The 13424-nt window shown below is 56.9% G+C and overlaps 1 protein-coding gene across 3 annotated transcripts in view; it reads right to left on the bottom strand.

The window, feature by feature from the left end:
* FAM53B (family with sequence similarity 53 member B) overlaps window positions 1-13424 on the bottom strand; it is a 117926-nt gene that overhangs the window by 38003 nt on the left and 66499 nt on the right. For all 3 annotated transcript variants that reach the window (XM_032423484.1, XM_032423485.1, XM_032423486.1), the window contains exon 4: window positions 11652-12430. In XM_032423484.1, the coding sequence (XP_032279375.1) occupies window positions 11652-12430 (779 nt within the window). The remainder of the gene's footprint in view (window positions 1-11651; window positions 12431-13424) is intronic.

Below are 13424 nucleotides of genomic sequence, written 5' to 3' on the forward strand. Positions count from 1 at the left end.
GAAGGCATCTCGTCATTAGGTCACCTCCGAGTGGCCGCCCCGTCACTCCGACCTAAAGCTGGCCACATCCACCGCCTCTCCTCCCACCTGGCATCCACATTCAGCCTGTTGTATTTTCTTTATAGCACCTACCGCCACCTGAAATTTTCTTGCCTGTTGCTTGCTTATTACCTACTCCCTTTCTAGAAAATAGCTTATATGAAAATGATAATCGTGTGTGGTTTCCAGAGATATCCTCGGGGCCTCGTTGAGTGCCAGGCACTCATGAGACACCACGTGAGACAAGGAGGGAAAGAGCAGAAGAGTGAGAACACACCCCTAGTTCTGGGATGCTAGGTGGTACGGGGAGACCACGCTCGGCCCAGAACTGCGCAGCAGGAAGAGGGCAGGCGTTCCCACAGCAGCTCTGGCGGACCCCAGAGCCCGGGGCTCAGTTCCAGGCCCACTGGCCTCTGAGCCCGGCGGCGGCGGGGGGGGGCGGACCGGCTCTTCCCTCTGCTCCCCTCGAGGCTCCGCCAACAGGAGCACTGGGAGGGGGGCTGCATCTTCCTGCCTGTCTCCCGTGGCTGTCACCGTCACCGGCCCGGTTCCTGACCCGGGAAGGCCCTCTGTCCCATGCACGAGAGCTGAGGCTGCAGCCTGCAGCCTTCCCGACATGTGCAGAAGCAGCCGCACCGCGCTTCCTGTCCCCAGCCCCGGCGGGCCCTGGGCCCTGGGGCCTCCAAGCTCTGCAGCTTGCAGAACCGCGGCCTCTTCCCTTTGTCACCCTCGCCGGGGCGGGAGCAGCTTCCTGCAGTTGCTTCCTCCATGATATCTGGTGTTCACGTCTTGGCTTCTCGGTTCTCCAGAAACCCAATTAACAACTGCTCACGGTGACCCCTCTGTGGACATACGGGTGGTTTCTGTCCCTTGCCGGGGCCCTGGCTGCTGCAGGCAGTCTTCCGCACGCTCTCTGTGCACAGAGCTCTGGTGAGGAAGCAGCTGCGGCCCCCACCACCGCTACCACCCGCTCCACGCAGATTAAATGCATTAGAAGGCCCTGCACTATCTCAGGAAAGGGTTGGCGCCTGGTGGCCTTCGGTGACATATTACTGATGTGAGCTCACTGCTACTGCTCGCGAATGGAGCTTCTGGTCACTGCGCTGTATTTTGGAAGCAACCATCTCCTTTGTTTTCCAAGACAGAAAAGAAAGCCACCCCTCTCCCCCCCGCCAAAAAGAGTTATCCAAGAGCCCTACTATGCCCAACTTTCAAAGGAGGCATTGTTAATCATTTGGCCCTAAATAGGCAATTACCACCCACTCCAAGTCCAGTCGAACCAAGTTCCCGCCGGCCTGGGGACTGCAGCAGAGGGCCTGCCCTGCTGTGTGGCATTTGCTTTCTTTAGTTCTCAACTGTGGCCTGATGCTGGGAGAAGCAGCAGTAATTCAGGACGGCTGATACTGCAAAAATGTTGTAAATAAATGGCCCCCGTCCACAGGGGAGATTCTACGTCACTGCCATGCTTAGGACCGTGGAGAGCTGTGCTGCCAGAGTCGAGAGTCAGCTTCCACCCTGTGCTGGCCCCATGAAAACCCGTGGCTGCACCGGGCAGAGGCACAGGCTCGTGTCAGATGTGTGGGCTCTGGGCCTGGCTCATAATCCAGCACATGTCCATCTCAGTGATACCTTTCTCTGCTTCCCCATCTCCCACCCTCCCGGGGGCTCTCTCAGCCCCACAGCCTTGCCAAAGGCTCCTTCCCAGGAGGTGTTACCCCAACATCCCCAATAAGGAAGCAGGAAGAGGGTGGGGAATGCCAAAATCCTTCCAGGTCCGTCACGCATCCCCGTCCCCTGCGTCCTTCCGGGCTGGGCTGGGATTACAGGCTCTGGTAATGGATTCAGAGAGGGCACCAGAGATGCCACATTTCCCAGAGCTGCTGCCCAGCTGCCGTAAACAGACCAGATGTGGCACAGCTGAACCGGGATCCAGCGTGACAAGCACTCAAACCTGTAAGAGAATCCTCCTGTGGCCCTAAGCTGCCCCCAGCCTTCCCCAGCCCAAGGCCAGAGCGGCACCCACGTTCGAGCGGGCAAGGACTGAGAAGCTTCGGCACAGGAGTCAGAGGTCCAGGGACAGGGTAGGAATCGAGCTTCCACAGCAGGGAAAGACAGCCTGGGTAGGCAAAGCACCGAGACGCAAGGATTTGGGGGTGGGATGGCTTCAAGAATGCTTGCAGAAACCACAGGAATCGCAGTGATCGACTAGACTTCACTTTTACTGAGAAAAGATGGAGAAGATATACTGGCAAAGTGAGGGCTGCGGGCCAGAAACCAAGACAGACTGACATCCAGCATACACTAAACTGAGTAGTTTAAAAGAAGCGGTCTTTGGGGATTAAGGCGATGGATTCTCTGCCCAGTGAGGTCCGTGACTCTGGTGACTTGGAAGCTAATGACAAGATGAAGCCATTGGCCGGTCCTGTTGTACACCTCCAGAATGTCTGAGCCTCAAACGCAGATCAACACGTGTACTGCCCCCACCGTGGGCTCGCCCACTATCATTTGCCCATGGCCTCTTGTCTCCCCACAGCCCTCAGTCTGTGTGGCTCACCCTGCCAGAAGGAGCTTTCTTCAGGGTGCTGTCACTGCCCTGCTTAAAACTCTCTGATGCCCGGGGCGCCTGGGGGGCTCAGTCATTCAGCGTCTGCCTTCGGCTCAGGTCATGATCCCAGGGTCCTGGGATCGAGCCCCACATCGGGCTCCGCGCTCTGCGGGAAGCCTGCTTCTCCCTCTCCCACTCCCCCTGCTTGTGTTCCCTCTCTTGCTGTGTCTCTCTCTGTCAAATAAAGAAATAAAATCTTTAAAAAAAAAAAAAAAAAAAAAAAAACAACTCTCTGATGCCCCCCTCCTTGCACTTAAAATAAAAGCCAGAGGACTTGAGAGTGCCTACTGAGGAAGCCCCTATGCTGGGCCATTTGCCCCCTCCTCCACTCTATTCCAGCCACACTGGGGCTCCTCCCAGCCCCTCCCGACTCTGACCTTTACACCTGTGCTTCTCCTGTGGCCCCCCCCATCTCACCCCCGAGCTCTGCCAGGGCTGCCTCGTGGCTTATTTCCCTCGTGAGGCTGAGTCTAATGTGCTGTGAGAACATTCTGGAAGCCTGGCCTCTTCCAAAGGCTCCCACAAGCCTGAGACACCTAGCACACACAGCACCTGGACAGGGCATAAGCAGTCCCACTGGGTTCCTGCTCCTTCACTCTGCCCCCAACCCCAGACTCGGGATGATGAGCAGGGACTCGGAAGCTGCCTTTAAGAACCCACGCACAGGGACTTGACTCACAAATGCCCATGCTGCATGTTAGCTGTTTTTCCGGACAGTTCTAAGGCAGCTACGTCCCCAGCTCAGCACAGGTCAACCCCAAGTCCTCTCTGGTGCTCGGGAAGGTTCACTGCCAGGTAGGGATGCCACTGCTCTGCTGGCACAATGACTCAGCAGGGGCCCATCCAAGGACTTGGAAGTAGGAAAACTGGGCTCTGGAAGCCCTTCTCCAGGTCACGCCTTTCCAAACCCAGGCTGACCCAAGGCCATCTGACTGAGGGGCCTTGACTGCTGGTGCGGTCTCCACACGAGATATGCCCACCCTGGCCTCTGCAGTCACCAGGCCAGGCCTGTGCCCAGCTCTGCTGCTCCCAAACGCCGCTCCGTTGGGGAGCTCCCGAAATACTGTGGCACCAGGGATTCAGACCCTGGAGAGGGGCCCAGGAAGCTGCAGTCTGTCTCGGCCGCCCCTGCGCACAAGTACACATGGTCACAAACCCAGGGCTCAAAGAGGCAAGACAACAGGCTCACAGTCACAGCACAGTGAGGTGCAGAACCGGGTCTCAACCCGGGTCTTCTAACTCCAGACACAGCTACGCTCCCAACGACAGGCCACGCTTCGTCTCCCCCGTGCTACAGGAAGCATCTACCATGCAGCAGCTGGGCAAAACCCCAACATCGGAGACCCAGAGCCCTAGGTCCAAACCCCCACAAGGCAACTCAACAACTCAAGTCAGGCCCTCGGACCAGCCACAGAAGCCTCTGGGCGCCAGGCCCTCTTCTGGGGAGCAGAAATACGGCTGAGGACCTGAGCGGCAGACAAAGAATCCCCACAGTGAGGACAGCTCGCATTCAATGAATAGCAGCTCCTTCTTTTTGACAAATTCTCTCCCTACTCCTAAAATGTGGCCGCCAGTAGCAATGATGACAGCTGGCTCTTACCGAGGGCTTACCCTGGGCACACATGAGTGTGTCACGCTGATGAACTCATTCAGGGTTGCCAGCAACACAACAAGTGAAGGTGTTGCTACCCCACCTCGGCGATGGGGAAACGGGTGCCAAGAGGTCAAGGAAGTTGCCCAGGATGAGGCTCAAGCCCACCACATGGGCAAGGCCAAGGCCCTGTTCTCTACCAGCCCTCTGTTTCCCCACGTCTCAGCCCACAGTCTGCTTCTTCTCCAGCGGGCTGGGGGGCAACACAGGGTTTCTCGAAACCCTCCCCTGTGGGCCCCTGGAGTTGAACCAAAGAGGCAAGGACCACCTGGCCCATAGCCCTTCCCACTCTGGCTTCCGTGGAGTGGGACTAGAGAGATCCTCAGGTGTGCTGGCCTCCAGAGGACAGGGCCCCTAGCTCGCAGGCCTCTGTGCCCAGGACCAGAGCAGGGCCTGGCAGCTGAGGACGCTCCAAGCACATCTGGGGAGCCAGAGGGGCTCCCACCTGGACGACTGGCTTCCAAAGCAGAGGCCCTCCAGAAAGCCCTGGGCACCCCAGAGCTTTGTTGCCTCACATCTTCTAAGACACCTTTTGGCTCAGAAAGGCCCACAATTAAAGTGTGGAAAATCACCGAGTGGCACTAAAAGCTGCCTCGCTGGCATGTCCCCAGCTGAACTCCTTCTACTTTTCTTTTTCCCGGGGAGATCAAAGCTATTGTGTCAACACTCAGCCCCAATCCGAGTGACCTGAAGCGGATTGCTTATGCAAGCTGGGGGCTGCAACTAGGGACAGCAAGGAGTGATCCAAGCGTCTGCACAGGGGTTTCCCTCAATTGTGAGAACCCCCGTCAGGGGTGCTGCACTGTTACTGACAGGCCTACCTCTGCCAGAAAAGAAACCCCGGACAGAACTGAAACTAATCTCTGGCTCAGCCCTCCCCCCATCACCACGGCTGGCAGGACCCCGGCCTCACGCTGACACCACCTCTCCCAGGAGCGGCGAGCCCCGCTGACGCCCAGAACCAGAGGAACAGGAGACCAGCTGCAGGGTGCGGCTCTGATGTTCATCGGAGCGCCAGCCACTGGCCGGATCCACACCGCCTGACTCCTCCCCTCACCCATGAGAAACAGGAACTGCCATTCCCATTTTACAGACAAGGAAATGGAGGTCTACAGAGGGTGACTTGCCTAAGGCACACAGCTCAAAAGTGGCAGAAAGGGAAACTGAGCCCCTTTCTGATTCCAGAACTCATGCTTTCACCTCCCCACCCTCTAGGTCCTGTAAGGGTCACCTACCTGGAAAGGCCAAGTGGGCCATCCTCGTGGAGGACAAATCACAGCAGCAGGGGGAGCACTGAACCCAGAGTCAGGAGGCCCAGGTTCCAGCCTTTAGGAGTCCTAAAGAACCACGTGGCTTTGGGCAAGTCACTGACTCCCCCGGGACTCCAGAGGCCTCACCCTCAAGTGAGGAGACTGACAGAGGGCAGATCGATCAGCAGTGGCTGCCAAGATCACAGACGGATGGAGTCTAAGGCCTCCCAGTTCAACCAGAAAGACTGCTGCAATCGATTAGCAATGTCTGTCAGGAGCACAGAACAGACGTGCTGGATCAGCGCCCAGAGCTGCCACCCCTGGCCAACCACCCCTTGACGGTCCAAGTTTTTTGGTTTTTTTTTTGTTTTTTCTTAAGATTTTATTTATTTATTTATTTGAGAAAGAGAGAGAGAGAGAGAAGGTGAGCAGGGGGAGGAGCAGAGGGAGAAGGACAAGCAGACTCTGAGCTGAGCGTGGAGCCCAACATGGAGGCCTGATCCCACGACCCTGAGATCATGACCTGAACCAAAATCTAGGGTCACACGCCTAACCGACTGAGCCACCCAGGCGCCACTCTGACAATCCAAGTCTTAAAGACTCTCTTCCTTTGTTCAAGCCCATTCTGATTGTTTCCTTTTATTTAGCATTTATTTCATTCCAATTAGCAATCCCGGGCTTTCTATGACCACCTGTACTCTGTGCCATAAGGGCGGTCCTTCGCTGAGTGCCTCTGTCTGCCGTCAGCGTGGTTCCCCAGGCCAACAGGAAGGGCCTACGGGTACAAGGCAGCAGAAAACGAAAACCAGCAGCACAGCCGGCCGGGGGCAGTGCAGACAGGAGGAGGCCTTGAAGGCTCGGGCACACCAGGCCCGAGCCCAGGGACTTTGCCAAGGGAAAGCGCAGCTGGCTGGGGCTGCTGGGGCTGCCTGAGCAGGGCGGTCGTGCAGCCAGGGGTGTGAGGGCCACCCCACATGGTGAAAGGAACCCCAACTGGCAAGCAGGGCGGAGAGTGGAAGGCTGACCCAGGGACGGCCTGCCAACAAAGAGCCACGGGTTGCCGATGAGCATCTGCGATACCCCTGACGGCTTCCGGCAGCAACTCCTTACCCCTCAGAGCCCCCACAGCCCCAGCCAAGCCGGCTGTCCCAGACTCGTCTCCCGGACTCACCCTGGACCAGCTCTCGGCAGAGCATCTAACCTCGTGCTGCTCCCCTACCCCGCGCCGCCCCCCGCCAGCTTGCTTGGGCCCCTCACACATCTGCTACCACAACAGTTGCTGCCTGTTCTGGGGCTTGCTCCAGGAGGTTTGAGGACTCAGTGTGTGGGCAGCTGCGATCAATCAAACCTCTGTTTCAGCATCCCGACCCCTCCTCACAAATGTCTCGCTTCTGTTTGAAGCACTGTTGAGAAATACAATTTGTTGCTCTTGCAAGCTGACCAGCTTGGAATTAAAAATACAGCAAGACTGGGACGCCCAGGGGCACGGCATTCCGTGGGTAATCTTTTTAACTGCTGCTTTCTTCTGAGATCTTTGCTCACACACATGTGATCTGTGTCTAAATGGCCATGCATAGCTCAGGTCTCGCTGGGAGTCAACCAATGCTTGGTAGTCAAGCCAGGTCTCAGAGAAGCAGTAACAAATCATGTCAGCAAAAGTCCCGCTAGTAAACAACTCCTATGCTCAGGCTGGGCCCTGCTCTCAATGACACACATTGTCATTCTGCAAAGGAGGCTCCGGCTTCACAAAAAACACCAGGCAGAAGGGGTCACGTGGGGAAAGCTGAGAGGGAGGTCAGCAAAATGTGACCTGGGCAGGGACAGGCACGACTGCCCCTCTGGGCTGCCTTCAAGCAGCTGCTCCCAGAGCTGAGTGGTTGTGATGACAATTAACAGGACGGGGCGGGCCTTCCTGGGCTGGGTCCTGGCGGCATTTCTCCCACTGGGGTGCCCTCCTCTCTGCAACCACCCTCTCTCACTCCGGAGTCAGATGGCTGGGGCACCTGCAGCCTCGTTCGGCATCCCTGCCCACGATCCGGGTACTGAGGTTTTAAGAAGACATGAGCAGGGCACCTGGGTGGCTCAGTCGTTAAGTGTCTGCCTTAGGCTCAGGTCATGATCCCAGGGCCCTGGGATCGAGCCCCGCTTCGGGCTCCCTGCTCCGCGGGAAGCCTGCTTCTCCCTCTCCCACTCCCCCTGCTTGTGTTCCCTCTCTCGCTGTCTCTCTCTCTGTCAAATAAACAAATAAAATCTTTAAAAAAAAGAAGACGTGAGTAAAGACAGTCTGAAAGCAATTGCTATCCCCGGGCCCCCTGTGCCCTGGCTTCACTGCCCGCCGGCTGGAGAGCTGCGCCCCGAGATGCAGCTGGGAAGGGGCAGGGCCTCTCGTGGGCTCCCAGGATCATGTCTCCACTCGCGGTAGTGATTCCGACTCCGTCACCACTTCACACCCCTTGGCTCTGAGCACGGAGCTCACCAAGGGCTGGGCTGAGCTGCAGGGCAGGCCTCCTTCCCATTTTCAAAAGGAAAGGATGAGGCAAGAAGAGGAACAAAGAAGAAGTAAATGGCAAGGACAGAAAAGGGAGGGGAAAAACAGAAGGAAAGAGACAGGCAGATACAGAAAAAAGGGAGCCCTTCTAATGCACGGAGTGCGCCTCCTGGGACCTTCACGCTCTCTCCCAGTTCCGCCTCTGGAGTCGCCCGCAACGAGCCCATGCCCTACCCCCCAAGATGTGCAGCAGCAACGCCAACAATAACGGTCAGCACTCGCTGCACACCAGCCAGGGCACCAGGTCGTGTCGTGTGTGTGTGTGTGTGTGTGTGTGCGCGCGCGCGCATGCAGGCCAGCAACGAGACACGCACAGACGTCTTCAGAGCTACGGGTACACACACACGTTCATACGTACACACATCTGCACGTCCAGCCGGAGATGCACGTGTACACGCTGACACATCACACGCGCGCACACACACACACAGGTGCGCACACACACACAGGCGCGCACACACACACGCACACACGGGTGCACACACACGCGCACGCACGCACACACGCACACACACAGGCGCACACACGCACACACACGGGTGCGCACACATGGGCACGCACACGTGCACACAGGTGTGCGCACACGCACACGCGCACACACACAAGCGCGCGCACACACACACAGGCGCGCGCGCGCGCACGCACACACAGGCGCACACGCACGCACACGCACACACGCGCGTGTACTATCTCCCTTATTCCCCCCGACAGTCCTAGGGCAGTAGCAACAGCAGCTGCGGTGGTGGAATGATGTGCTGCACAGAGACGTGAGGCAGTTTGCCCGGGGCCGCCAGCCTCCTGACGCTCATCTGGAGGCCTTGCGATGTGCTGATGTCCCCCCAGCCCCCAAATGCAGATCCAAAAGTGAACACCATGTTCCAGAAGGATCTCGGGAGGCGCTGTAATGGGCAAGGCCGGAGGGGCTCTGGGCACCCTGCCTCACGGCCGGAGGAAAGCGCCTGCGTGTTCACCCATGTGCCGGCAGTGTGTGCAGCCCCAGAGAGCGCCTGCAGGAAGCTGGGGTTTGTCAGAACTCCCAGGCGCTCCAACCGAAAAGACACTCTGCACCAATCTCCTACACCTGGTCGCAGATGTACACACACAAAGGGGCTCCTTCACAGAAATGTTCAATTAGCACCCCTCGCCCCCCCCCAAATAAGTGAATATTTATAAACCAAGATCACAAGACCTATGAAAAAGAGTCCAAGATCCAGCTTGGAGAAACAGAGCCATGCTGACCGTGGTGCAAGCCTATCTTTCCAGAGATGCGCAGACCCTGCTCCTTCCCTGGCAGTGACAAATGCTGAGAAAGCCACAGCCCACAGAGACTGGTATCTGGCGGCAGCAGTCCCACATGGGCTGTCACCTGGCAGTGAGCAGGTGTCTGTACGCCGGTGACAGGCTCGGCTCGTGGGGTTCCCAGGCACAGGGTCCTACACGTTCCAGGCTGGATCTAGGGCTCTCTGCAAAGGCATTGGGGTGGCCTCAGGCCCGGCTTTCAGAGCTCCTGCAAAAGTAAGGTCCATGAGGCCACAAACTACCCAGCTGGGGAGCCAAAGCAGGCCGGGCCCCGTGGAGAGAGGGCTGGCTGGGGCTCTAGAGGCACGGTCGGGGTGGTTCAGGGTCCATCCCCAGGGCTCCGGCCTCCCCCTCCTGGCATACACCCTTCCCAGGGGCCCCGTCTTCACTTTCCCCGGACTCTGCCCTACCCAGGCCTTGGCTAGAGAAAAGCAGGCGGAATCAGGGCGGCCTCCCCAGGATCTTGGAGGCCTGCCTGGAGCCAGTGAAGCAATCTACACATCTGGGCACAGCCCCACGGAGCAATATATTTTCAAGCAGTTTCTACCCAAGTGAGGACGGGGAATGTCTTTAGTGATGCCAGTGCTGTTCCTCCAGCTTGTGGGCAGTAAAACAGAATAACATGTGTAAGTTGTTTTTATTACCTATCTAGCTTATTAGCTCATAAAATAAGCTCAACATTAAAAATTTAACTGAAGCCATTTATCGCATCCAGGACTCAGGGCTCTGGGTTTCCCTCAGAAAGTCACCTAAATCTGTCACCTTTCCAGCCTTTTTACCTATTTAAATTCCTGCAGGGAAGGAAAATTCCAGTCGCGTGTCCAACGTAAATGAACGTGGGTTTGATCGTTGTCTAGCTAGTAAAGCAAAGAATGTCCGCCACTCAGGAAAAAGAAAGGGACACACCTGGAGGAGTGACGGAACCTGGCCAGTGCGGGGCGGAGGGTGGAGCCCCAGTGGCACGGGAAAGGCGCAGCATGTCACCAGCTTGTCCTCCGGCTGCCCCAGGCCAGGCCGGGCTCTGGAGCAAAGGGCCAGACAGTCTGGACTCTGGGACCAGGTGCATGCTCAAGACTCGAGACACCTGACCCTCTTCTTTTGTTGGGAGGGGGGGACCTCTACACTGGGAGAGGGGCTAGAGAAAGGAAGGAAATGCCATCAACAGAAGCTGCATTTTTATTCTAAAGCAAAAGGAGGTCCAGCTGAAAAAGCAGCTCTGGGCACTGAAGGAAGGCCATTCTGCCCAAAAGAGGAGTGGACATGGGAGCCCGCCTGCCCAGAGGCGGCCACATGCTGCATGAGCAAGGCCAGCCAGGTTCCGTCCCTTAACACCCACCGGTGACCGAGGCTTCCATAACAAGACCAGCAAAGACAACAGTTAAACCGTAGCATGAAGCACCTGAAGGCCTCTAGACACAGAACAGAGAGACCCACACCTACCCGTCCTTCACTGGATGGGTCACAAGGGCCAACCCTAGTCCCCAAGCCTCACTGTCATGCTCAGGCCTCCTCGGTAAGAACCAAACACAGGTGGCACCCAGGTTCGGAGACTGTCCCGTAGACGGTGTACTCACTCCACATTCATCTCATTCAAATCAATCCCCGAGCGCAGTGTTAGCACAAGGCGGGGCTCCAAGACACAGAGGATAAAGTGCAAGGGACGGGGCACGTGGCCGTAGGCCTCGCCTCCAGTGAACAGCGAGGATGATTACAAAGGTGGCACAGAGGATGGCAATCACAATTTCTGGATGGTCTCATGCTGTCAACAGTTTCATCAAATGAGTAAGTGCTTCCACCCATCTCTCACCCTCTGAAACCATGACCCACGGTCCTGATCTCAGGATCGGCATCATCCGAGTGACAATGAATCCTGGCCTGTACTGCAGGGCTGGGGTCCTGGGACAGAGGCTCCAGTGAAATGCTGGAAGGGGGTCACCAGTGCTTGATGACAATGGTCTCCCCCCAACACCCCACCTCTCACCATCTGTCTGCTCCAATACCACTAGCATTGCGTTCACAGGGAAAAGGCATCTCTGATTTAAACGGAGAGAAAAAGACACTAAAAAAAAAAACAAAAAAACCTTGATTTCATCTTTCTTTGAAGAGCACTTAAAAAACAAGGACTCATAACCCGCTTCCGGGCATTTCTGAAACCGGCGCCCCGCCTCTGCCTGGGATGGGGATGGGCCAGGGCCAGGAGCGGCTCCCATGAGCACCGAGATGCTCCTGCGACGCCTCCCACGGGGCTGGGGCTCTTACCTGTGCCATCTTAGCAAGGTCTAGGGAAGGTCTCTGCTCCTGCACCTCTTCTGGGCGCCGCCGCTTAACACCGACCTTCTTGTCGTTAAGGACACACGGCTGGGAGCGGCTTCGGGACAGCCCGCTGGAGCGTCTGGCCAGCTCTGGCGTCGAGGCAGGTGTGCTGTTGGCTGAGGGTGGACAGTACTCCGCAAAGGAAAACTGCTCGTGGGAGCAGGACAGGGACCGCTGCATGTCGAGCCGGCCCCCGCCCACAGGGTTCGGGTCGGGGCTCCAGATGTCACCCGCCTGTCCACAGGTGGCCGAGCCTGGCGCCTCCTGGCAGGGCTGACCTCCGAGTCGGTGGTGGAATCCCACCTGGTCATAGGGCGAGGAGAGCGCGTTGGCCCGGGAAGGGAGGCTGAAACTGGAGCTCCTCTGCATGGTGCTGAAGCCGTTGGAGTAGCGCTGGACGCTGCCTCCGCTGTAACAGCGTCGCTTTTCTACGGGAGTCCAGACTTTGGAGCCCAAGGGCCTCCACGATGTCCGGCAGCTGGACATTTCATCGGAGAAGGACAGTGACCGGCACTGGCGCTTGCTGGGGGGCGCTGAGGGGTTCCCGTTGTGGTCGCTGAGGCTGAGGTCTTTGATCAGGTTGGTCACGGCGCAGGCGGTCGCGGCCTCCCGGTGCCACAGGGCGCCGTCCTGACACTTCTCGGGCAGGCACTCCCAGATGCCGGCGTTCGGCTGCTCAATCTGAAGAGGGCATTTCCTGTCCAGGTCTCTCCATCTGTCATTTTCTGGTTCAGAAATGACAAAGAGAAAACAGGATTTGAGAAGGCCTCCATGCCAGCCCTCGATCTCCACAACCAAGAGCCCATTTTAGACAGGATTTTAGAGGCAGGAAGGCCCTTCAAAACCATCCGGTCCAACCTCACTTTATGGATGAGAAACAGAGGCTCAGAGTGGGGATGTGAATCCCACGGTGTTGAGTGAGGCGCAGAGGGAGGCCCAGGATGCACGTACCCCCCAGACCTCCTGGCGCAGCTTCCTTTCCAACATTCCACACTGCCTCCCGGGAAAGTGCAAAACAACAGTTTTCACCCAAATGCTTTCCCATCTTATAGGTGGGAAGCCGGCCTGCCCCAGCCCTCCCCTGGCCTGCAGCAGTTGGGGCAGGATGTCTGTTCCATCCCCTCTCGAGCTGGGGCTCAACGCCCTGGCAGAAGACCACGACCCAAGAGGAGTCTTTTGGTACTTAGGAGGGTCAAGGTCAAACGGGGCGGGCAGTGCTGCAGGTTAGCTCATCCAAATTCCATCTCTAGAATACTTGTTGACAATAGAAACTGGAACCTGTACTGATTTATGCCTCCTCCATCAAAATGCTCTGCAACATCAACATCATCACCAATGACAGCCAGTCATGGAGCACTTTCCTTGTGTTCACTTGATTTCTCACTGAGATCGATGATGTTTAAAATGGGTAAAATCTGTAGGAGCATGTCTTGGGCTGCACAGACATACAGGGATGCTTTAAACTTACATCGTCAGGTCTCTACTTGAAGACATGAATAAATAAGCTAACCCCACTAGGAAACGCTGACTTTGCACCTGAGCCTTTATTTTAGTGAAATATTCAGGAACTATGTGGTGTTTTTCTACTGAAGAATCAGGCACTGTGCTGAGGATCTTAGGAGGACACAGATAAACCTGACGTAGTTCTTGTATTCAAGTTTATAATACAAAAGCAAAGTTGAGACCCATATCCTGTGTTGCCAGGGACCACATCTTGGC

This window comes from Phoca vitulina, unplaced genomic scaffold (assembly GCF_004348235.1).
Source record: "Phoca vitulina isolate PV1807 unplaced genomic scaffold, GSC_HSeal_1.0 scaffold28, whole genome shotgun sequence".
Classification (NCBI taxonomy): Eukaryota; Metazoa; Chordata; class Mammalia; order Carnivora; family Phocidae; genus Phoca; species Phoca vitulina.